The sequence below is a fragment of the Aythya marila genome (assembly GCF_965140915.1).
Source record: "Aythya marila genome assembly, chromosome: 1".
Taxonomy (NCBI): Eukaryota; Metazoa; Chordata; class Aves; order Anseriformes; family Anatidae; genus Aythya; species Aythya marila.
The window spans coordinates 133,838,293-133,863,932 of record NC_139042.1 but is presented as its reverse complement, the minus strand read 5'-3'; the positions used below and the strand labels follow the sequence as shown (position 1 = coordinate 133,863,932).

Below are 25,640 nucleotides of genomic sequence, written 5' to 3'. Positions count from 1 at the left end.
GACCTGTAGCCCGTGGAGAGGAGACCACACAGGAGCAGGTGACCTGGCAGGAGCTGCTGCCCGTAGGGGAGCCAGGTTGGAGCAGTTTTCTCCTGAGGGATGGACCCCGTGGTACAGACCCATATCTGGAGCAGTTCTGGAAGAGCTGCTGCCTGTGGGAAGCCCACGCCGGATCAGTTCATCAAGGACTGCATCCCGTGGGTGGGACCCCACAGCACAGGGGACGAGAGTGACCGAGAAGGAGCGTCAGAGAAGAAGCGCTGTAGACTGACCATAACCCCCATTCCCCCGTTCTCTCCCTGAGGGGGAGTGAGAGAGCGGCTGTGGTGAAGCTCGGCTGCCCACTCGAGTGGAACCATGACACCACTTCACCTCTGCAAAGACACCTTTATATTTACAAGGCAGAGTGTTTTGGAAAGGCAGGACAACAGAAAAATGAAATTAAGCAGGAGTCAGAAACACTTCGGATCTCTTCCAAGTCTTGGCCTTGCTACACGGCCACAAGTCACTTACCTTTGAGACAAGGACAACAACAGAAGCTGCTGTAGGGCTCTTTTCTGGCTCCAAAATTCCTGGACAACATACTGGCCATTTAAGAGTGAAACAGGCTGTAATTTCTTTCTCAGCAAAACTTTGACACAGTCAGTCAATGACCTCACTGTAAAAATGAACAGTCAACTGCAGGTAAACTTGCTAACCTAGCTACAGACACAATAAATTAAAACCTCAACACCTTAATAGTCCACCCCCATTTTCCATCAGAGATGGTTTACTGTCTGGTACTTAAACATGAATATTGCAAACTTTATATGTTAATGAAAAAGCTTGCTCAAAGCTTAGTTCATTCAAATATAGTTAATTTTCAAGCTTAAAGAGTAAGCAGCTTTGCTTTTCATTAATACATGTATTTTTCATTAATTTTCATTTTTCATTAATACATGTATACACTTCAAACAGGAAATGGAAACACGGTATCTTGATGTAAGACAAAAGTAATATCTGAAAACAATAATATATATTTCCATTTTCCCCAGTTTCATACTGTTGGAGTATTCTTTTTTACCTCTGTCAGTTTATATTTACTATTCAAACCAAATCTGTGACTGTATCTCAAATGTAATGTACTTGTATATTCTGCACTGGTTTATGAAGTGGGTGCCTATACAATGGATTAGTAAAATTCCATAGCATGACTTAGGAATCAAACACAGGCTCCTTATCAAAATGTTCAGAGACATCAAGTGTGTTATAAATTGGCTCATAGAATAGAAAAACAGATTAAAACATTCTTATTTGGTCTTGCTGTATTTTTTATTCAAGCACATTATCTGTTTTCTAAAGAATGACTTGTTTATAACAGGGTTAGACAAAATGATGTTGGGAAGTGAATACAACCCTTTCTTTTACTAAATATCAAGAATCAGACTTGGTTGCCCTGACAACAATCTGCAGAAGTGCAAGCACCAGATTTACTTACACCAGAGGTGTGGGCCACAAAACTCAGAGCACACAGAGAAAAATCAACTATTCCCTGAGCAGTGATAACCTCCCAACCAGGCAGCACCAGCTAATCCTCCCCCCATGCCACCTTTACCCAAGGCATAGCCCAGAGGCTATAAAAAAGCCACACACTGGAAATGATTTCTGGTCACAAGCAACAGGGATGAAATTCAGGTTAACAGACTTGGTGGAAAAGGCTGCACTGCTACCATATCTCTGCAAATTGCTCTTCTGCTCCCTCACCCCTACCCTCCACCAGAGATAGCCCAATTTTACCTGCTCAGTAATGATATATTGTGCAACCTACTTAAGATATTACAGCTATGGCAGCAGGGATCTGTGAAGCCAGAACAAACTTTAAAAGTCTCCCGGTAAACTGTTTGAGCCCATTAAGGAATAAAGCAAGATACCTATGGAGACTTGACTTGCACATGAAAGTACAAGTATTTCTGATTTAAGTCTTTCAAAATGTCACATACAACTAACTTGTGTTAGGGAAGCAATTTGATCTTGCAGTTTATTTGCACCACACATTGTTTTTTTCTCTGTAAAAATATAACAAGGTAGTTATTGGTGCAAAAAGGAGTACGCTCACAGCAGTTTGCAGAATGCTTTCATTTAGCAGCTGTGAATTATTACCATTTTCAAAGGCAGGACTTGAAGATTTATCATCATTGCTATCTAAGGATCTTTCTTTGGCTAGGTGATCAAGAACTAGACACAACAAATTCTCATCTGTTAATGTCACCACTTGCACTTAGTGTGCTTTGGTGTCCTGTTAATACACAGATGGAGGATCAGATCAGAGATCAATTGTCAGAGCCACTGACTGCAGGAAACTAAATCAGTTTAGATGGAAGCCAAAATAATATCAAGATTTTTTGTTTTTTAATCACATCCCAAGCTTTATGTAACACAAACATGACATAATTTTAAGGTCAAGGGAGCAGATAAAGGTTTTGAAGGAGTTCAGATTTAAAACCTTAGAGAAAGAGCAAGGGTGACAATTGACATGAATTGTGGTTAGCTAGCTGCATCCAGGGGGGCCTGCTGAGTTGTGTGAGGGTGTTTGCCGGACAAATGCAGCTAGGAAAGTCCCACAAGAGTCTGAGAGCTCCCACATCATGAGTATGCTGTTAGAAGTGGCACAAACTGAGTTTTGTTACTTCCAGCAATGCTTCCCTCTTCTACCAGTTGCAGAGTAAACCAAACCAAGTCCACCCCTGTCTGGAAGGAAATGCAGTCATGTCAGTCTCTCCTGTAACATGCTTGACATCAACATTTCTGCTAGCCGCATGTTACACTAGGGCTGCAACAGGCTGAAGCTGGCTAGTTTGGCATTAGCTTAGCAAGAAAATCAGGGCATCCTTCCATAGCTGTGCAGGTGATCCTTCTGTAACTACTGTCTCACATCAGCGTGTGATCCTAGGTCCCTTTTCCAGATTCAAGTGAGCAAGTGATGAAACTTTTATCAATGACTGTGGTAAGTTCCAATTTCATTTTGGCTAGCTATTCATCTGGTGTCCAATCTACAGTCTCCTGTCTGAGAACAGCTGGCCACCTGTGTAAATAAGTTTTTGAACCTGAATTTTCATACTATATGCAGTCTTCCTGGAGATGCCATGGTTGGTTTTCCCCTTCTCCTGTTTCCAGAGCAAACCAGAAGCAGAAACACAGGGAGATTGTAATAACATCTTCCATATTCATTTCCAGAAGCAAAGATTCCAGAATCTTTTACAAGCATGTGTTACACTTTGCAGCATTAGGGAGTCTCAGAACAAACAAGAGAGAGAGAGACAAGGAGCTACAGACACAGAACTACACAATTTACTGGCCCTGGACATGCACTAACTTTCAGTTACTCAGGGTGTGTGAAACCTTGCACAAATACGTATTTGAACATACAATATTAATACAGCAAGTGTCAAACACAAGTGCATACACAGTGGCAAACAGAGTATCCAAGTTCTTGGTCTTGCTCTTCATGTTTCTTTAGTCTTGTATTTGGAATACAAGCAATACAGAATCCGCATTGTAGACTTCATATCTCCTTTCACAATATCTGTGGATGCACAAGAAACAAACAAACATCAACAACAACAAAACAAAAAAAGATGAGAAGTATTAGCAATTCCTGGAAGAAGAGGAAGCTGCAACTGCCAAAGAATCTTCCACATTTGCCTAGTTATAACACAAACGTGGACTGTCCAATTGCAACAAAAAGCAAAACAGGAACCACAGAGTTAGCAATTTATGTATGTATTAAATGAACATAAGGAAAAGGGACCTTTCGCTGCACTATCTTGCTGGAAGACAAGATAAATAATGCATAGTAATAAATAATTCTTAGCTAGCTCAGAACAAGAGGACAGAGTAGATAATTTAATAGGACTTTACACCTTTTTTTTTATGATTCTCCTGTGGCATAACTCATGTTGGGAATTACCTTACACTATTTTTTGCTTGTAATGTTTCTATCACGTTTTGCTGCTGTAGTTTGTTTTCTTTGTTGTTGTTGTGTTTTTTTTTTTTTTTCTTTTAGTTTTCAGCTTCCATGTTCTTGCTAGGCAACCTGCCCTTGTGTTTAATAATTACAAAGGAAGATGATAACTGATTTAGAAAGTTTACTGTTCTTCTTACATTGTTGTAAACCACCAGAAGAAACACTAACAATGAAACACCAGCAGATGAAATCCTTTAACAGTAAATAGCATAGCTGTAATAAGTACTTCTAAATCATACTAAATTCAGTCACTAGCTGAGAATTTTCCCTATGACCTACCAGCTATTCTAGCTTTAGGTAGAGCAGTCAGTCTTTCTGATCCTCAGGACATCTTCTGAAATGTGTCTTCCCATATGAAACAAGTTTGTTTTTAAATCACTAAAACATTTTATGAGATAGGAAAACAGCTTTCCCTCCATTTCAGCTGCTGCACATTCACTAAAAATTGCCACTGTTCTAAATCTGTAAAACATACTAACTTATTAAACGGTTGAAGTTTAGTGTAAAGTTACTAAAGTTATAGCAATGCAACATTTTTAGCATAGGAATAAAAATTGTTCAAAACCAATTTTCAGCTTTATTATTATTCATTCTGAATGAGGAGCTATCGGGCAGTCATAAAATGCACAAGAGCCACAGTGCAGAACCTACTTTCTTCAATTACTCTAACTTTTGCAAGCCAGGATGTTAGCAAGTCTATTCCAGACAAGTCTGTGTGTCATGACTCACCTTCAGAGTTCACAGAAAAATTTAGAAGACCTCCATCTGTCAGCAAATCCAATGCAAGGTTAACATTGTGAAGCTGTGGATGAGAGAGGGACAGATCAATATAACAGAAAGTACTTTCCATCTAGCAGCACAGTGGCCAGGATGTTTTCAAAAGCATTTCTCTAATAGCTGGAGTAAGATACTGATTCATAAATGTGTACTCACTGCATTAGTTTTGATGGAGGTGCTCTTCAGAACTTCTATCAATTATCACATAAAATCAGATGTAAAATCCATCTCCAACAAAATGTATCCCATGAGGTGGGAAGAACAATCCATTTATTTAAAAATAGACCTTGCATGTGAAAGCCTTGTGCTAATTGATGTTTCCATGGGGAAAAGAGGCTAGATTCATAACTGGATCTAATAGATGCATGGAATTTATGTCTACTTATTTTTAAAATTAAAATAATTTTTAAAATATCCATATGCTTACTGCATTTGGAACTATATATATATTTATATATAAATGAAGTAAAAAGATGTCTATATTTCATTAAGAATTATAAAGATTAGAAATCTTCTGATTAGCTACATTTGTGAGGTAGAAGTTTCTGCTTTAATGTATGAAGATGTATATGCATGGTAACAGTAGTGATGATATCTACTTAATATTACTCAAGAGAAATCAAGCACACCTCTATGAATAAAGGTTGGGGATCTTTTCCTGATTATTTTTTCTCTCTTGTTTTTTTTTCACTTCCCCACATAAAAGTAGCAACAAAGGCATATGCAGTAATTATGAATGATATTTTAAAATAATATAATATCCCACTTACTAGCTTCTTACTAGTTTAAGGGCAGCTGTTTATTTGGATGGTAATTAGCAGGCTCCCTTGCTCTAATGAAGTACCTGTAAGAACTTCAAATTGTTTCTTCATACATTCCATAGGCTACCGAGCAATTTATCCTTCAGGAGGTACATCATAAAACACTGCCATGCTGTTCCCTATTATCTTCTGACAACAAGCACTGGGGTCCTACTTGCATAAGCCAAGAAAAAAACTGTGTGCTCTGAAGTGAAGTAACAGATTTCTTTTTTACCAGGTTCTGTGATATACCAGTAACTGTAACTGACAATTTGAACTCAAGCTTGTTTTCTTCCTTTCATAGTCAGCACATGGGAGAGCTTAGGCTCATACACATCTAAACAATTTTCTGATCAGAATGAATAAATAAAATATTTTCTTATTTAATTGGCACAAGTAAAAGGGTCACGTTTTTCCCTTTGTAAGCATATGAGATTTACAAGGAAAGAAAACATGCAGATTCCAAAATAAACCTTCAGACAGAAATACTGATAAACCAAGAAAGGCAACCTAGAAAAATAAGCTGTTCCATCCAGCTGCATTTCCAGACTATAAAGAGCTGGCAAATTCTCTAGGATTTACAATCTGACAGAGATTGGGACATTCGGGGTACTTCAACTCCAGGACTCTTTTGACAAAATAAACTAAGTCTGCAGTTTTAATATACATAGGCGCCCTCCCAGGTTTCATCTCCTTACCAATGTTCACCCTTGTTTCCAGCCTGACATATTTCATAATTATATCCTTTGTATCAGGACATATGCTTTTCTATCAACATGAGAATACAGGTCTAGACCTTATTTACAATTTCTTATAATTCTCATTGTTTGTAACAAACACCCAGAAAACCTGCACCAAATCTACCCACTCACAACATGGACTTCTTGCACCTGCAGGCCAGTCACCTCCAGGATTTTGGCTCCTTCTTTCCTCAGCTCTCCGGTCCCTCTAATGTCCTCCTTGCCCTTTTCATTTTTTGTTTTTGTTTTCCTCTTCAGTACCATTGCTTTCATCCCAGTACCCTCTCCTTGTGATTCACAAGGTGTATGTATCAGCTTCAAGCTTCCAGCTTGAGTAAAAGTTGATGCACCGCACTGATCTCAATTGCGTGCATGGTTGTCACCATTTTTATAACACAAATGAGATATTTTAAATCTTAGCAAAGTTTATATTTTCACACTTTACTGTACCAATTAACATCAAAAATGATAGGGAGGAAGACGCCACATGGGGATTGAAAGACATATTTTATGTACATATGACAGCTGAACAATGGTAGTTCAATATTTTTAGCTATATTAGCTATATTGTCATCCTGCCTTTTTCTTTTTTTTTTTTTTTTTTTTTTTAAACAAATAGAGAAGAAATAAATGGTAAGTTGAACATTTGGCAAAATGTTCAACTGCAAGTCAAATACTTTAAAGAAACATTGCTAGAATGTGTATTATTGTATCAAACCAGTACACAATCTCATTGTATCCCGTTCTCTGGGGCCAGTGAACAGCACATGCAACAACGTAAGAACTGCTAGAAGGTCTGAGCTCTGGTTTGTACCTAACATTTTAGGACATCTCATTTCTTGAAAGAGATCTGTAAGGCCTGAATAAGACTAATTCAAAAAGAAAAAGATTACCTACAAAATATTAAATGAAAAAAACAGTAATCAACTTCCTCTGAATGAAGTTACTAGAAATGTTAAAAGTTTACTTTTAATTCAATGAACCAGAGCACACAATTTTGGAAACAGGGCAGAGGAAGAGAAAGGGAAAGAAAACCAATGCAAATAAGTGCTTTGATTTTATTTGACTCAACCCTTCAAAATATGTTTTCCTGTTCTGAATCATCTTAGATATAAAACCTAAATTTTCTTAATACCTTTAACAATCATCAGCTTACAACAGTGACTTTTTGACAAAATCTGAACCTAGGTCTCAGATAGTCATGCTTTTAAATGTTTTAATAAAAAGCCCCGCAGAAGTACTTATTATTTAGTAAGGGACCCCTGAGAATTTTCATCACAGATAAATAGTGCCCAAGGTGATTAATTGTGGTTAGACTGGGAATCAAGAGAAAGATTCATTTGTGTGGGAAAACCCCAAATGCAAATCACATCAGAGGAGAGATTCCCATCTCAGCCAGCTCTCAAGCAGAAAGGATTTGACACATTTCACCTTCAGAGATCTAAATTCACACAATCCAGAAAAAACAGCCAGGGTTTGATATTTTTCTGAGCTGTCCAGTGACTCATGGGAAAAAAGTTCCACAGCTTTCACTGATTTTACGGTGAGCAGGCATACAAAACCATCAACATAACTAACGGTCATCATTGGTCAGCTTCCTAGAAGTGCCAGTGATCCAACATGGTCAGCAACTGAGCTTTTGTCTCCTCTGTGATCCTAGCCACACAACAGACAACTTGAAAAGATCTCAAATATCCCAAAATATTTCAATATCATGGATCTGTGGATGAGGCTTTCACAGCAGCATCCCAGCATCCACTACCTTCTGGTTGATCCTTTTTTTTTTTCTTTGGAAGCACTGAAAAATATGCCTGTTGGAGGTTGAGAATGGAGCCAGGCAAAGCTGGCTGGGTAGATTACAGCTCCCAGCCTTGGGAGAGGAAAAGATTCTCAAAAGCTTCTGAAGCACAGAGGGGACTTTCAAAATGTTCTGGTCATGTCTCAATTAAGGTATGGCGTAAGGAAAGCTATATGGATCCAGTTCTGTTTTGCACAATATGTCATCTGGTTAAAGATGTCAATTGTAGTACAGACTTGTAGGAGGATAGCACATCAGTTCCCTGCCACAGAGAGCCTCTGATTTTCACTGGAAGGCTTCAGAAGCATGTATCTACCTAAATAAATGCAAGTAATAACAGTTTGCCTCACATGAGACAATATTTAGTTTTTGAAGGAGAAACAACCTGTCCCAAAGTACTTCAACAGTACCTAAAGCCTGCTTTTGGATTGTCCCAAAGAACTACCAGCAAACACCATGCACACATATGACTCTAAGCGGCAGGAGTAACAGTAAGACATAGGGCTCTTCACTGGCATATGGAAGCAATAAATACACAAGATGTTTGAAGCTTCAAGCTCTAAATGATTAAATAACAAGTTACCATCTCTGTGGTGCTGGCTGGAGTCAGGAAGAAATCCCTTAAATTCAGAAAGTAACCCTCCAGTTGTCCAATTAACAAAAGTAAGAGAACTCCATCTGCAAACTAAAAAAAGGAACAATCTGAATATTATTTATTATGTGGACTTTTAGTAAATTCTTCAGATAAATGCCATTCTAGTGATAAAAGAATTGCAATGGTACTCTAGCAACCAGATGGTCCAATGACTCAGCTTTCTTGACCTCTTAGACGGTGAGCTTCGTATGTACTTACGTAATGTTGCTAATCTCATATTAGTAAAAATATGACCTTGCAAAAGACCAGCTATTAAAACAAATTGTTCCAGATGTGAAAAGACTTCAGACAACCACAAGCAGCAAACACTTATGCCTAGGGGCTGAGATTTATGACAAAACCCTCTCAGAATTTCCTTCCTCACAGCTGTCCACCAGAAAAACCCAGAAGAGCGATGGAGCATGGCCACACTCCTCATCTATGCAGCGTAAATCACAGGGACTGACACTGCATCCAGGGGCTGAGTGACTGAAGCAAAGCAGGACTTGATGGCTGATTTCTTCTGTCATTACTATGCACATGTCTGCAGAAGCAGAGAAAGAAAATGCCACTGGGGATGTCCCCGAGTTCATGTTTGCTCACTCCCCAAAGACAGCATAGGTGTGTTTATGGGACCTGGGAAGGTGATCCTCAGGTGTGCAATGAGCACTTCATGGACTGCAACTTCATGGACTCTAAAGAAGCTTGATGTTCAGAGGATGGGGCTTTGAAATTTAATGAAAGTCAGACCTTCCTACCCTAAAGCAAATCCAGCATTAAGGATCACTAAACACCAGCAACCAACCTGGCTTTCAGTGTAATTGTCAGAACGAGCCTCATTTCCATCCTGACAGAAAGAGTATTCAGGAGTTCTCTGAAAACTGGACTCTGAAAATTACTCCCTGTAGCATTACAAGGACCATGCACTGTTCAATACAACGTTATATTTTACCACTACTTATTAGCTTCAGAAACTTCAGAGACTGAAGCCTCACATCCTAACCCAAAGCTAGATATAATTGTGATGTTGCCAAGAAAAAATTGCTACAACAAAAAGGAGGAAACCTAATGGCAAGAGGAAACACTCGAATGACAAAACATGTTGACATACAGCTCAGAGCAGGCTACCTGAGATTCCATGTCTTTCACATTTAATCCTAATTTTCCAACATGCTGGTTGACGAATTGCAAAAATACCTAAAGAAAAAATAAGGGGAGGAGAGAGGGGAAGGAAGGAGAATTTTATTCAGTGAAGTTATGAATTATGTTTTACCCTACTGATTTTGTCTGTTAAAGAATAAATAAATTACCTTTTTTACATCATCCAGTCTATCTGGAGCACGGCTAAATAATTCATCAAAGGCATCATCCACTGTATCAAAACAACATTAATTGGTATTATTTGGAACAACTGTCATATCAAAGGTTTAAGAAGGCTTGAGGAAAAAGGTGATCACACCTTATAAGCCAGGAAAGAACAAAAACTGTAGGGAGAAGGGGAAAAATCCTACTTTTGAATTTAACACGGGGCAGTAGTAGAAGCTTCCTTTTGGCCTGATTACATCAGTAAAAAACAATTTGCTTCATTCAGCTCTCCCATTCTCACCTGCAGAGATTCTCAAGATCTGTGCTGCACCAGTTCTAGCAGCAAAACTAATTGGAGAATGGGTTTCTACAGTGCAGGAAAGCAAGCACAGCTTTGCTTAAGGAAGATTCCTCCTAAAAGCCAGAAACAGAGAAACCCCTGCTGTGAAGAAGCTTCATTGGGTTTGCCCTCCTTCCCTGTTAGGGTGTTGCTGCAGGAGCACTGTTAAGAAACAGGTGGATTCATCACAGCTCTGAGCCACAGTCTGCAGCCCGCAATAGTCTCACCAACTAGAGAGTCCTCTTCTGGAGCCATGCTCTGGGACTTTGCTCCTTATTAAGCAAGCTGCCTTAAAAATAGAGACAGCATTCCAAAGAGTGAATTTCAGATTTCTCTTTCCAGCAGAATCAGCCTACTAGAAGAAATACCTAATTACAGTGTTTTTTTTTTCACTATATCAGCCTACACTAGAGGCCACTCAGCAGAATAAGTGATAAATACATATTAAATGATACATTTTGCACCTCTGCGAAGGATTAAAATGCTAACATAAAGGGCACAGCAGAGAATTAAACAGTTGCACTAATTCATTGAGGATGAAATGTGCTCCTTTCCAGAAAGGAGGAGCAGCTCATGGTATACAAACCAAAAGCCTCACACTGAAGCTTAAGCAGTGCCCATACCTCCTGCATGCTTTGCACACATGGCCATTTTTCACCTCAGGTGTTTCATGCCCCTCAAAAGCCCTAAGGGTAAAATCTCTGTGGAGGCTGCTTGTTCTACTGAGGTGCCTCCCACCAGCGGTTTCCAGAATCTCATCTGCAAGCTGCAGAAAGGAAATGACATTGGAACTATTTACAGGCAATGAGAAGCACAATCCTCATGGCACTGTGCTCATAAGTAGTTCCAACAGAGAGAATGTGATCAGTACACACTGATTATTTCTTTTAATTCAAGGCATACTTTGTCCCTTACTCAGGGCTTCTCTGCTGGATCATCAACCCACTGTATCATTCTCTGTCTCACAACCCATCCATATTTTGCCCGCAATCTGTGAGCAAAGCAACCACCTCATTTCCAAACTATATTGTGCTGATCTCAACATACTCTAACAGGAGACATTTGGAAAAAAAGTGCTAGGAGAAATCCATGAATCTTCACTAAATGTAGTGGGAACACGCTGATTTTTTCATGAGGTAAAAATGGGTCAGAATCTCAGACAGAGCAACACTGAATTTGGCAATGCCAATACTTACTTGACTGCTCTTCTAAATTCTCTCTAGACATGCAATAAAAAGAAAAAGAGTTAGAAAAAGCAATCAGCAGAACTAATCTTATTCATAAACAAAGCTTATCTGGACCATCAGGCATCTTGTAAAGCAGGAGATACAGTACAAAGTGCCATTAACTTTATGTTAGAGTAACTTTCCAACAGACATTTTTAAACACACTATGTATCTGTGTAGGCATCTGGAAGCATATGAGTTTTTAACTGGCCTAATGAACATCTATTTTATAAGCACAATCTATAATAACCTCTTTCAATAAGCTGTTCATGATATTAGAATTTGAAGATGTTCTAATGTATAAAAGATGACAGTAGAAAAATCTGCTTCTAGTTCTTGGAATGATCTCTGTATTATCTCAGTGTATAAATGGTATCCTACTATTCAACTCCTTTAATAATGATAGCACCTCACAAACTCAACAAGCTCAAACCTTATTTCTTCAACAGTAAAATAAGGAAAAAACTGACTAATTTATCTTAAATTATGGGCACAATAGCAATGAATTAATAGTAGATTTAAACTACTGTGGCTTTATAAAATTTCCTGTTTAATTGGGGACTTTTTTTTGTACAAATTTACAGTACTAGATGTCTATTACTATATGTTACTATAGCCCTTGACAATATCAACCTCAGAAATACTTATATACATTTTCTTGCAGAAGTTTAAATAAAGAGTAGAACAGGAGGGTATTATAACCTAATACCCAATCTGAAGAGAAAAAAAAAAAAAAAAAAAAAAGGAAAGAAACCAGAAACAATTCACATGCATATATACATGTCTGGTTTCATGATTTTTGTCATCATCGTGATCCCAGCTGTTTTTTCTAAGGGGAAAAATACCCACAGTATTTCCTTTCTGATTGACAGTGTGCAAAGCAGATACATTCCTTCTTACTTGCTTCCTGTGATATATTCCACTGCACTTGTCGTCTTTAATCCTTTGGAGGTGTTCTGTTAAGCAAAAAAGTATTTTTGGTTTAGTTACACACAAAAATCTGAAAGCATTAATCACACTTTCACAAACTGTTTGCTGTCTTAAATGATTACCAGAGAGCATTTATTTAAGAAGTCCAGTACAATTAGTATAGGCACTTTCAGAGGTTACTGCTCCCTTCTGCTCTCTTCACTCTTCAACCACAAATGACCTGTTTCCCCAGCAGAGAAAGCCAAAGCAAAAGCATGAGGCCCCTCAGCTGGTGAAGTTCAGAGACTGACCCATTCACTTGGAGCCTTGATGAATGTAATAAGCTGTTCAGGGCAGACACTGATTTATTTTGTGAGCCTCCCTGCATTAAGTGTTCAGTTTTACAGCACCACAGATGCTCACCTCTCTCTTGTGACGACCTTGCTCCATAGCCTACCACCCATCAACAAATCCTCTTGCACAGGACTTAGGTTTGGTGGGTTGCTTAGATTTAAGATGGTGATTCTCACTGTTTCTGAAGGTACTTTGGGCCTTTGTTTACAGAATCACAGAATCATAGTAGCATTCAGGTTGGAAAAGACCTCCAAGATCATCTAGTGCAACCCTTAACCTAGTACTAAAGTCCACCACAAAACTATGCTGCTAAGTTCTACATCTAAGCGTTTCTTGAAGACCTCCAGGGATGGTGACTCAACCACTTCCCTATTCCAGTGCCACACAACCCTTTCAGTAAAGAAATTTCTCTTAATATCCAACTAAACCACCCCTGGTGCAACTTGAGACCATTTCCCCTCATCTTATCACTTGGTGCTTGAGAGAAGAGCCCAATCTCCCCCTTGCTACAACCTCCTTTAAGGTAAAGCAGAATAAGGTCAATCCCGAGCCTTCTTTTCTCCAAACTAATCAACCCCGGCTCCCTCAGCCACTCCTCGTAAGACTTGTTTTCTAGAGCCTTCACCAGCTTCATTGCCTTTCTTTGGGCACAACGTGTTTATGTCCTTATACCTTTTTCCCTCTGCATCTATCACCTTCCTCAACAATTTTCCCTTCCTGCCCTAAGACACTCTCAATCCCCTCTTCCAAGCCTATGCCTCATGGGCTTTCCTCACTTTTCACTTAACAATTACTGTTCCACTGGGTCCATTAATTTCTCCTATGAAGAACCAGCTCATAACCGTAACCCCATCATTTCCATAGCTACTCCTCTCTCTCTCTCTGTTTATCTCTCAGGGCTAATATCCATTGCTGAATCTGCAGTTTCATAGGTAATCCCTCCTGATTTCTGCGCAGCTGAGGCACTTGGAGCCACACAGGGCACTAGAGGAAGTGCTCCTTTACAAAGAGTCTGACTTTTCACTGATGGAATGGATCCACATGACAAGAGCATCTGACTGTGGCACAGCAGCATGCAGTTAGACTCCAATTAGACATCTGAGGGTCTATTTGTGCTTAACTGGTAGGCTGGGATGGGGTCCCAGACAAGGCTGTCCTGCTGGACACTTTGAAACCTCCTAAAGTGAAATACACAGCTTAAGTGCATACATGATCCCAGTTCCAATTATGATCCTCCAAAGACGCAAAGTGTTAGGTAATGCCATACAGTGTGCAGAGCTTCCAACATGAATGAATTGCAACTGTACTGTTAAAACTGTGACATAGTGGTGCTAATTTTCGCAATTGTATCCCAAATTGTGGGCTATGTGATGTTCTCTTGAAGTCCCAGAGCTGACTTTAAGAAACACAACAGAGGAAGAAATCATGGTGATTTCAGCTTGTAGAGAAAAATATCAAAATGTGACCCTAATGGACAGTAAAGACACCCTTTCACTATAGAAACAAATCCTCATCATTAAACTAATGTCATGATCAAGGAGTGCAGGCTTCTACTTTAAAACACTTAGAGATAGCACAAGCAAAATTTCCTCCTCTTTTTTTTTTTTTTTTTCTTTACAGAGATCAACAGCTGTTTTCAGTTTGAACCATCCATTTTTGGATCAAGGAGAAAAAATGGCATAGTGTTTCCATCCTTTTAAAGTTACAGTATCTGAACTGAGTATAAAATGATGGTCTTATCATTAAATTAAAGGGCATAGTTCACAGAAAATAAAAATCTCTCTTTTACAGCTGCACACACAATTCTCCCTAATTCTAAACAAACTAAGTCTCTAGGATCTTCAGTGACAAATATTAAAACTATGATTACCTCAATGGTGATTGTTTCCACTTGAACATTTGGAGGAATAGCCAGACTGGGTTGGAAGTGCTTTGCTATTGCGACCAGAAGATGCAGGGTGCTCAGTAAGTCCTTTGTTAAGATAGCTATTCCATGTAAAGAAAATAAACAACATTTAGTGTGCAAAACAACTAAACCTCATCATAATATCCTAAGTAATATCCCTGTGCGGAGCATCCCATAATCATCAAGGGCTATAGCACAGGCAGGACACTGAGTTGGAGTTTATATTATATGACGATTCAGCAATAACACAAATTAAAAGTCCTTTCTGTGAGACATACACAAGGATGTTGAGGGCTGTTAAGCCACAATCTCAGAGGATGGAGTTGCACCCAGTCATCATCAGATATTCCTGTCTCACTTGTGATTCAAATAGTAATTGCAAACAGATCATTAAATTACTGGTCTGGCACCCCTTTGCCTCACAGCAGTCTTATAACCAGGGAAGCCCTGGGGTGAGTAATTTTGTCCCATTTCACTTCGGAACCTACATTCCACACTCCATTTCAGCTGACTTTCATCCAGTTGCAAACACTTATCCATAGCTTCCAGAATCACGGAGAGTTTTTGCCGCTGTTTTTTTTCTGTTAATGCAATCTTGTCAACATCCAGCTTGAAAGATCCTAGTTTTTCTTTGACAGAGAGCCCATATCAATAAGGTTGCATTTAACACCACCAAAGAGGAAAAAAAAAAAAATATATATATATATATATATGAAGTCATAATAAAGCACACAAAGTCTTGTATTAAATACCAGTACCATTTAATAGCTTCCATGGCACAGACCCATGACCCACAGGCATATGCCTTGTTAAACTCCTGAACTCTCTGAAAGCCTCAGTAAAATCAGTGAAGCTCTACTCACGGGGAAGTACTCAGCCCATTCCTTACAGCAGCATCCCCCATCTACACATTGCACTCCACATTGCTCCATTTCCTAGTGGAAGCTACAGGAATCTGACAAGTGAATCCTTCCTGGGGATACTGCACAAAGGCCATACCAACTCACATATATAGAAGAAATCCAGCTCAGGCAAGAAAACTGTGAAAATAAGCTAATCCAATTCACACTGCTCTCTTCAGCCTTGGGAAAAAGGAGATATGACTTGAAAGGCATCCCCAAAGAGAGTGAAAGGAGAAAGAAAAATAAAGCAGAAACGGGAGAGACAGAGAAACAGAAATGGTTCAAGAGGCCGTTCCAAGAGGGCACGTATAAAAAGCACATATAAAAGCACGTTGTAGTATACACACGGAGCCTCTTAGATTTTCACCAGTTCCAGCTCAGTGTATTAGACCTGGAACCTTTTACTTCCTTCTTTTCATTTTTTTTCCTTTTTATTTTTTTTTCCAAGCTGGAAAACATGAATTATAGTGCTGATCTCCTGATCCCATCCAATGCTTCTGGCAGCATCACAAGTCACCTTCAGAAGGACTGTAATTTCACACTTCCAAGTTAACTTTTTTATTATGTTAACTAGCAGACAAAAAGACTTTCTGAGAAGAAAAATAATTGTATAAAACAATAGTGGATCATCAGGCATTTGTTCAGAATTACCATTATCACAATGTTCATAGCTTTTTCCATTCAAGAGGATGTTTATTCTTTCTTCAAAAAGTTCCTCCAAGATTTATTTGCAAGCTCAAGCCAAAGAGGCAGCTTACCCAAGAGATGATGAAGTACCAGTCCATCATACAGATCTTCTTCCAGACTTTTAACTACTATGTGCTCCTGTTTCAGAGTTGTGTTAATCCAGTCAATCAATAACTGTGGAGGAAAACAAAGCAGCTGAGAATTAGACTCTTGTTGTTTGGACAAGTCCTCAGTGCTATGCTGTGTTTCACCTCTTTCTTTCATCCCTTATCTCACATCTCATTTTGCCTTCAACCTCTACTTCCTTTGTGCTTCTTGGTTCTTTTATAAAGAAAAGGAAAGTTAAGTGGCAGTTAGTTCTCCCTAGTAACACAAGGCTCGCTGGCCAATTTGAGGCAAATTTTTAAGCGTGGTATACACCTCAAGTTATATTCCTATGAATTTTGTAGAAATAGATATACAGATAGAGAAGCAGACCCTATTCCCAATTCTATTAGGGAAAAGGCTTCAGGGAAGGAGGATTTGGAGGAAAGGGAAGGGGAAAGGGAAGAGGATTTGCTGAAGCAGAACTGAAAAGCAGCAGCACCAGCTGGCTGTAAATAAGAACCACTTTCAAAGGGATGGATATTGCTCATACTGATATTGTTATCACTGTAAATGAATATTTGGAGTTTGTTGTATGGACAACACCTTCCTTACTTGCTGTAAACAGAAGACAATTCATAGCAAACCCCTGTAAGTTAGCCAACAGTAACAAAAGTATAAGAAATTGTTTGTAAAAATAAAATATAAATCTCTGAGATGCTTGAAACTGCTTGAGGAGGAAAAAAAAAAAGAGAAAAGAAAAAAAAAGCCTAGCTCAGGCACTTCCCTGAACTGAGGAGCTGACAAAGCATGTGTAGCATACTTCCTCAACTAATAAGTATACACCGTCTTCTAAAGCAGAAAGCTGTGCTCCTCAGCTTGCAGGTTAAGATCTGGTGATGCTATAGATGTGCAAGGGATAAACCTGTACCCCAGGTGTCACAGTACAGGCAGGTGGAAGTCAGAAAAGCAGAAAGTACTGCTAGACATTGATATCTGAGATTCCTCGTCGGCTACCTCAGCTCTTCACAGCCATGGCCACAGCCTACAGCTCAGACAATTCTTTCAAGCCCAGTTATTGGGGCTCTACTCAGCTGTAGAGCAGAGTTGTGTCTAAAATGAGTAAATCAGAAAAGGAATATTTAAAGACATTTGCTACTGGCTTCTAAATGTAACCATATTCTCTTTTACATGCTGGTCAATATTTATAGTCACTACAGCGAGCCATTTCACATTTCCTAGTTCCCAAAAACCTTTCAAAACAAAAATGCAATGCAATACGGTTATTTTCCCAAGTGAGTTTCTTTGCTTCCCTTTTTCTTCCCTCAAAGGTAAGTAACTCCATGTCCCCCCACACTCCAACCTCTTCTCTGAAGGAGCCACAAACTCTTCAGATCAAGAAGGCTAGTGGTGGCACTGGTGGGCACCCATAGGATTCCCTCCTTTGGGTCCCAATTTCTACCTCCCCATCTTCCACAGAGAGGAAATTAGACAATGAAAAACAGTCTTTCAGGAGTCTCTAAGAGAAAATGGATTAAGCACTGAAGCTAACAGAAATCTTCATATAGTGAGGAAATCTCTTCATTTTTGTCAGTCTGAAAAGAACAAATTCAGTGACGCTGTAGACAACATAATTGCATTTTGCAGCACTACCTTTCAGATTTTCTCCTTAATATAAAAACATTGTGAAAGCCTGACACAAAAATTAAATATTTTTGATCAAATGTGCATGAAGGTTTAAGAAAACGTAATATAGAAGCACACATATTTATGGATTTATGAATGCCATATAACACACACATCAACACAAAGCTTAAGCTTGTTTTTGCAACATTCATAACATTTTTAGTATCTCTATAATGCAACAAGTGCCGGTTTCAAAAGAGACATGCCACTTTTCTTCCAGGAAATTTCAGTATGCTAGTTTCCCCCGGGCTATGGCATTAGAAAAACGCAGTGATTGAATGCACGGGGGAATTTTCAAAATTGCTCAGAAATAAAGCACTTTCCTGTGAAATAGGATTCCTTCGCAGCTACCTCAAGCAGACAATGAACTGCACAGCTGCTTGAAGGCTTTACTCCTGAATTCCAGTGGTGACTTGCACACCCTCACCCCTTCTTACTCTGCTGTCTTATCCCCTTCAGGCTGCACCACAGCTTGCCCCAAGCTGGTGGTCACTGGTAGCCAGCAGACAGGAGGCAGAGGACAAAAGAGAAGACTGCTGTCAATCAGCACTGCAATCCGACAGCCTGTTATCATGGGATCAGGAAAGTCAACCTGAATGTATTCAAACATCTCCCATTAGTCACAGCAAGTGCTGACATGGATTTGCTTTCAAATCCATCTGTCTCAGTTGGATTCCTGTTGCCATTACGCTACTGATACAGTGAAGTCACAACCAGGTACTTCAGGTGCAACTCATCCATATGTCCCAGGTTACAAGAGAGATTATGCAAAGAACTCAGATTTTAAACCTACCCTCCATTTCACACACAGCAGTGACCACTCTGGTGCACTATCAGCACTCAAAAGCTTGGTGTTGCACTTGGCAAAAGCCCTGGCATTCTTGTGCACAGATCAAGTGCCAGCACCAGGACATGTCCACGTCCTGAGAGTGGGTGGGACTGGGGCCAAGGAGCCAGGTAATTTACATGGCTGAGCAACCAGGCAGCAGGTGATAGCAACACAAAGTGAGGGTTAAGTGCTATAGCAAAAGAAACGGTACCAGTTTTAACTCCTCCAATTTCGGATTATTGCTTGCAGTGGGTTTTATGAGTTTCTTCTTCTCTCCTATGAAAGGAAGTAAACAAGATCCATTACAATTATCAGACATGACTCAAGTTTTCTATAAAATCTGCTATTGGTTTTACATTATCCAGTATCACTAACTGACATATGTAGAAACTGTCATTTTTTTTTATTTTAACTGATTCTCTGTGAGGAAGAAAATGGCTAAGCAGACTATTATGACTGCTGTCAGAAATTATGTTTCAATTTAATTCAAATCAATAAAATCTACAGGGACAATTCTGGAAACAAATTAAAAACAAAAAACAACAACAACAACAAAAAAACCTTGGGCATGTATAAAATTTAAATCTCAGTTAAAGGATCAGCTAGAAGTTGTGAGTTGTGTCATTTCTTAATGACCTGCCTCGAGAGAGTCAGAGGCTAAATTAACCACACACACAGAGTTTACTTGTTGTTGATAAAGCCATGGGAATGCTGCTGAAAAATAAACAATTCATTTGTACTGCAAGTTTTTTGCTTAGCAATTCAGGTCATTCCTTGGACCTTTTTCTGTCCTGGCTCACAAAGTATGTACCTGGAGTGATGACATTCTCAACAAGGAACTGATTAAGGGCAGCAGGCTGTGTAAACACATTTAAGATGTCTGGATCCATTGTATATTTTTCACTCCTGGTAAACTGGTAAAAGATAAAGGGAAAAGGAAACACGGGTAAAGAATACATGAAAAGATCAAAGTGAATGCTAGGAAGAAAACAAACTGAAGGGTTGTTTTTTTTTTAAGTTACTATTTATTTTTAGAAGTAATCCATAGGTCATCAATCTGAAAATACCTTCATTTTTTTCTGCTAATAATCAGACAATAGGAGGAAAAAAGCCCTTTAGTACTAAATCTCGCCTTAATTCCAACCATTTCATTTGAATTAGATTAGTAAAATCCTATTTCAACCAAAAAGAAAAACCTGTTTTCTTGTTATCAATACACATATGCTATAAAAATGACCAATACTTAAGAATTATTAAATCAAGAATGTGGTAGTTAAATTAGAGACAAGCTTATAAACAGTTTTTGCTACTAGACCATCTGGCATATTTGTGGAAAAAGAATGGCATACTTCTGTGTATACAACTCCAACTTCACGTTAGAAGTACAAGCCATTGCACAGCCTCTCCAGGATTTGTACTTCATACACAGATTGGAAAACAACTTTCCTACCCAATCCAGTTGTCCTGAAATGAAAGCAGAACAGCACTACATAACACAGAGATGAAAATTCCTCGTCAACAAACCCCAAACTATGGGTGAGGTTTTCCAAGATGGCTAGGAGTCATTCAGAAGGACAGCAGAAGCCAGAGAATTGGGCTGTGGGAGCAGGGCAGAAGCCACATAACCCTCCAAATAAGTCCCATCAAACAGAAGTTCACAAATAAGAGGTTGGCAAGATTATCTCCTACTTTTCTCAGTCTCAAATCCAACCACAGTGCAAGCAATGACAAGTCTGAATTTTTAACCACATGTATAAATTTCCATGCATAAGGCTGTGCCATGCTGCCTACACAGCACAAAAGTTAGAGCCAGGCTCTACAGGCATCTTACAGAGTAAGAAATGTTCACTTGTAAGTGCTTGCTTTTGTAGTCTTCATGTTCACGTAAAGGTTATTCGTTCAAGCCTACAGGACTAAGAAAACTAGGATGCTTCAGCTTGGCAAAGTGTAAAAGTTAGGGACAGTAGTACCTGAGTAGTCTCTTTTAAAAATAGATGCAAAAAAGTGGGATGACTCTTCATTAAACCAAAGGTAGGTTAACTTCGGTGCAGAAGAAAGCAGAGAGGTGAGAGGACTACAGACGGATTGTGTCTCTGAATCCCGGACTATCATGGCAGCATATGCACTAGCACAGGCCAGAGGTCTCATCCCTCCTTACAGTCCTAATGAAAACCAGAGCAGAGCAGACAGCAATATGAGCACCAGGAAGGCTTTTTACACTCCTCTGAACCATGCGTTCCTAGCTGCCGGTGGAAGTGGAGCTCCAAGCAGGATGGACTGCTCTCTAACCAATGCTGCTCTCTAACCAATAGTGCCACCTCCTTGTGGAAGAGAAACACTCTCTTCTTGCTGAGGTTCAGTGCTGCAGGGCCTCTGAAGGAGAGAGGAGGCAGGTTTAGTTCCTTTTTAAAAGAAAGCAAGATGCCTCACGTGGCAGGGTCACACAGGAGAGAATTTCTACTGTCTACCTCAGACATCTAAATTAGGAGCTGTGTCTCTCAAGGCCCCCTATGTAGTCAGTAGCCATGGATAGGCACCTTTAAAGAGCAATCCAGAACATTTAAATGAGGGTCGTGGCCCACCTTGCATTTTTCAACTACTCCTTCATGCTGTTACCAGACAGTCTGAGTTGCTAAGGCAGGTGCTTGCAGTTAGACACGAGGACTACCCAGCCCTATACACACAGTGGAGCAAGAGAGTTTCTGCAATTGCTATTCACACTGCCCACAGATGGTCCCCAAAGTGGCATTTCTCTGATAGCTTTATACTCCAAAAAGCACAGTGCCACTCTGCAGGCTGAGTATTCATTAAAGGCTCCAGTCAAAGTGCATTATGAACATGTATTTTATCACAGATTTTGCAAAGTCAAGACTATTGGGACTAATGACAAGACTAATGAAAAAGCATTTAATTGCCATATCAGTCTCGCAAAACAAACCAATATAAAACAAATACCCAGCAAACCACTAGAGAAGAAGGGTCACAAGAGAATCTTTCACTATAGCGGCTGCAAAACTGAATGCTGTGTCTAGAAACATGGTTGGTAATGTAAAATAGTTAGGACAAATTGAGTCATTTAGTGCCTGAGAAGCAGCTGAACAATCTGAGACAAGACTGTCCAGCTGGAATAAACTGGGAGGGAAAAAGTAATTAATACAGAGAAACTTAAGTCCAACTTACTTTTAAATTAGGTTTCTGACACCTGTTATGTCTTGGGAAGTCATGCTGATAAGCCTTATGTAATAGTCCATGTAAACCACAGCTTATACCAACTCAGCTTTGCTGCAATACTAAGCTTGTGTCTCTCTTACACTTTCTTTGAATATTTACACATAAAAATAATGCATACTGCCTGCCACATCCTTGGTCTCTTTGGGCTAAGGAACCCAAACATCAGAAAGCTAGTCTTTTAACATTTGGAAACCTGTAGAAAATGGTCTGAAATTGAGAATTTGCAGCAACAAAAGCTAACGTACTCCAGGGCCTCAGTCCCGTGTGCCCTACTTGGTCAGAATAGTCAAATGGCCATACTGAGTGAGACAAAATATCTCATACCCAGACCCTTACAGCACCCAAAGTCAGATGCTTAGGAAAAACAAACAAACAAAAAACACAGAGCATACACAAGATACTTCCCTAAAACACTCTCATGAGCTTCAACAGCCTGCAGTTCAGCCTTCCTAAAGCAGAAGTGGGGTCCTAGTAGATGCTGCCAATAAATTTACTTCCCACAAACTTCCCAGCCAGCCCTTGAAGGCGTTTCTCTCTCACCATTGCAAGGAGTTGGAGCATGGCTTCACATGCCATGGGGAACCACCCCCTCCAGCTCACTCTGAACGAGGGCTAGCTCCCCCTGAAACTTCCCACTATGCATGTGAAAAGGAGACCCATTGATTCACCTTCTTCGCATCACTGTTACTGTACTACTACCCTACACCCTCAACAGTCATCTCTTTCCAAAGCTGAGGAAGAAACACAGCCTATGTCTTAGTCATCCTTTGCAGTCTGACCCGTTGGTCATCCCAGGTGCCCTTTTCTGAACCCTTTCCAGTGCTACCACATGCTTTTTGTACTGCTGGGGAGGAGAACCATGCAGATTTAGGAAGATGCCCTGTAATGTTCACTGCACTATTCTGCACTCCTTTCCTCCCAATTCCTTATGTCATTTGCTGTTTTGATCGCTGCTGAGCTGACACTTTAATGGAAGTCTCCATTATATCCCCAAGATCTTATTCCTAAATAGCAACACTCCACTCTGAGCTTATTGTTTGTCTGTTGAGCTTGTATTGTTCCTTTCCCCCTCCTCACATTTATCCACACTGATTTTCAACAGCCATTTCAGGGCCTAAGAACTGCAGCTCCTTAGCATTTAATAGACTCATTACTTATTCCTAATAATTAGTGTTCTCAAGCAGTCCCTCATGTGGCAAGACTCATTGCTGTGAGGCTTGATCCAAGGCAGTAATCTTTCAAAAGACAACCTGCTGCAGAAAGAGCATGAAATGGAACATGACGGGGTTTGGACTCCTCCCTGAATTTAGCTGCTTAATGAGAAATAGGAAGGGATGGGAGATTTGGTTCTTAACCACAAGCCTCTGTGTTGGCTGCAACTAACCTTTGCAGATCATCACTTAAATTCACTGCCCATGCCTGTTACTGATGTGCTATTTTCTCCAGCCTCCTGCATGAATTATTTACGGCTACTTGGAGAAGTGATCATTGTAGTAGACAACTGCTTGAATATTGATTGTAGTGGCATTTCACAATTGAATTTTAAAATAACATTCAGCTTTAACTATTCAAATTAAATTATTATTTAATTGTTTAATTGTTCAAATGAAATGGCTTAATTTGGTCCTTCATTGTCTTTTACTGAGACATCACAGGTACACACGCTTGTCCATTTTAAAGGCAACAGGTGTTGTCTTTCTCCTGTGCCACCTGCTGAGGTACAAGCAAGTGAGTTTTATTTAGCCAAGAACTAGGCTATTGCATAATGTTGCAATGCAACAATGACAGATAAAACAATTAATTCTCTAAGTGGGCCAGATCAATTCACTTCTCCTTGACCCTTCACACAGTCCGGCTCCCAGATACCCCTTACATATGATATAAAGCATTAACAAGTGAACAGCAGTCTCTGACATCCAAACTGACCATAGAATGTATGCAAGACACTTACTGACGTTACCAAGTTGTTTCAACTGTTGAATTTCCTGTTTGAAAAACACAAAAGCCCTACTCTGCGTTAGCACAAACACATTTCCTAGGAACAGTTTTCTAAGTAGATCAGACAAAACAGGGAATAAAAAAAAAACAATTCTGAATGCCAATCATAATATTTCTGCCTTCAGAAAACCTGAATTAAAAAAAAAAAAAAAAAGAGAAAAAAAAGGAGAACATGCATTGTCCATCCAGTTTAAAACTTACTTTTACTTCCTCATTCAGTACCAGACTATTCAAGAGCTATTTTTGCTCACTAGCATCAGAAGAGACATTGTCTCAGCAAGAACAATCCACGTGGATGCAGGAAGTTTTACAGATAAAAAAAATAATCAAAACCGCACCCATAAGAGTCCCTTGCCCAGACTTACTATTCTCTCCTTCAGTAATTTTCTGGCAGTTCTTTGCAGATCTTCTCAAAGGAAGTGGGATGCAATTTGCCAGGAGCTGAGGCTGCCCCTGAGGTTCGGCTCCGTGCTGAAGCTGCAGCTCCTGTGCAAGGCAGCAGGAAGTACATACACTGTGCACAAGGGAAGTTGCACTGCGCAATAGTGACTGTGCTCAAAAATGAAACCAGATTTGCATCCGGAACTTCATTGTCTGTGTGCTTGGTCCCTGCTGGAGACTGGAATAAACAGAAATACAAATGCAGGAAACATGCATCCCTACAACTCCTGAGATACTGTCATTCTTCCATAGTACTGCACTGTTTACTAGTCTGCCTCTTGGGGGTGACTCACAGAGCAAATTTTCTTTGCATGTAATAATTGAACAACCAACAGCAGATAAAATTATCATGCTACATTACACCTTTAACTCTTGGTCCTTGGAGCACTTTCTAACGCAGATTGTCATTTTTCTTCCTACCTGGCAAAGGGAGCCTAGGCAGAAGGAAATGAACTCATTTGTCCTTGAATAGCTAGTTAGCCACGCCAGGGTCCAAAATGCTCATCTGCTACAACAGTTACCTTTACTAGGTAGTGCAGATGCTCTGCACTCCCTGTTTTATCACAGATTATAGAGGGAAAGCTCCCCACAGCCATCACTTTCCCTGGACATCTCCTTCAGGTATCATTGACAGTTGTTAACTCTTCTGGAAAGAAAACACGATTCTGCAGTCCTCCATGAAATCCCAGAATGAAACAGACAATCACACTAACTAAGCTGGTCTGGTTTAATGCTATTAAGAAACTGACTCCTGTGTTTAGCTCCACACCATAGATGAAAACTGATAGTTCTGCATGAGCTAAATGGGATAAAGGAAAGTGGGCTGAAAACAGATTTCCAGCTGCCATGAATTCCTAGTGACTGAGAATTTAATTCCAAATCTTTCATCTAAAGGTCGAAGTGAAAACTTAACTGTATTTTCTAAGCAGATAAGCACAACATTACAGCAAATCAGAAAAGACCTAGAGTACCTTCTTATTTATGCAGGAG

The 25,640-nt window shown here is 39.6% G+C and overlaps 1 protein-coding gene across 2 annotated transcripts; it reads right to left on the bottom strand.

Annotated features, from left to right (window-relative positions):
- Window positions 1-854: 854 nt before the first annotated feature.
- On the bottom strand, window positions 855-24,726 carry PARVG (parvin gamma). 2 transcript variants are annotated; one of them, XM_082751866.1, is made up of 13 exons: window positions 24,575-24,726; window positions 19,792-19,894; window positions 19,192-19,256; window positions 16,453-16,555; window positions 15,281-15,421; window positions 14,757-14,872; window positions 12,524-12,579; window positions 11,594-11,616; window positions 10,063-10,124; window positions 9,881-9,949; window positions 8,702-8,803; window positions 4,733-4,805; window positions 855-3,562 (listed from the first exon to the last, which is right to left on the bottom strand). In XM_082751866.1, the coding sequence occupies exons 2-13, from the start codon at window positions 19,868-19,870 to the stop codon at window positions 3,483-3,485; spliced, it is 969 nt and encodes a 322-aa protein (XP_082607992.1). In that variant the 5' UTR covers window positions 19,871-19,894; window positions 24,575-24,726; the 3' UTR covers window positions 855-3,482. The 2 variants fall into 2 exon arrangements, with proteins under 2 accessions (XP_082607992.1, XP_082607993.1); XM_082751867.1 differs by lacking the exon at window positions 15,281-15,421.
- Between the last annotated feature and the right edge of the window lie 914 nt (window positions 24,727-25,640).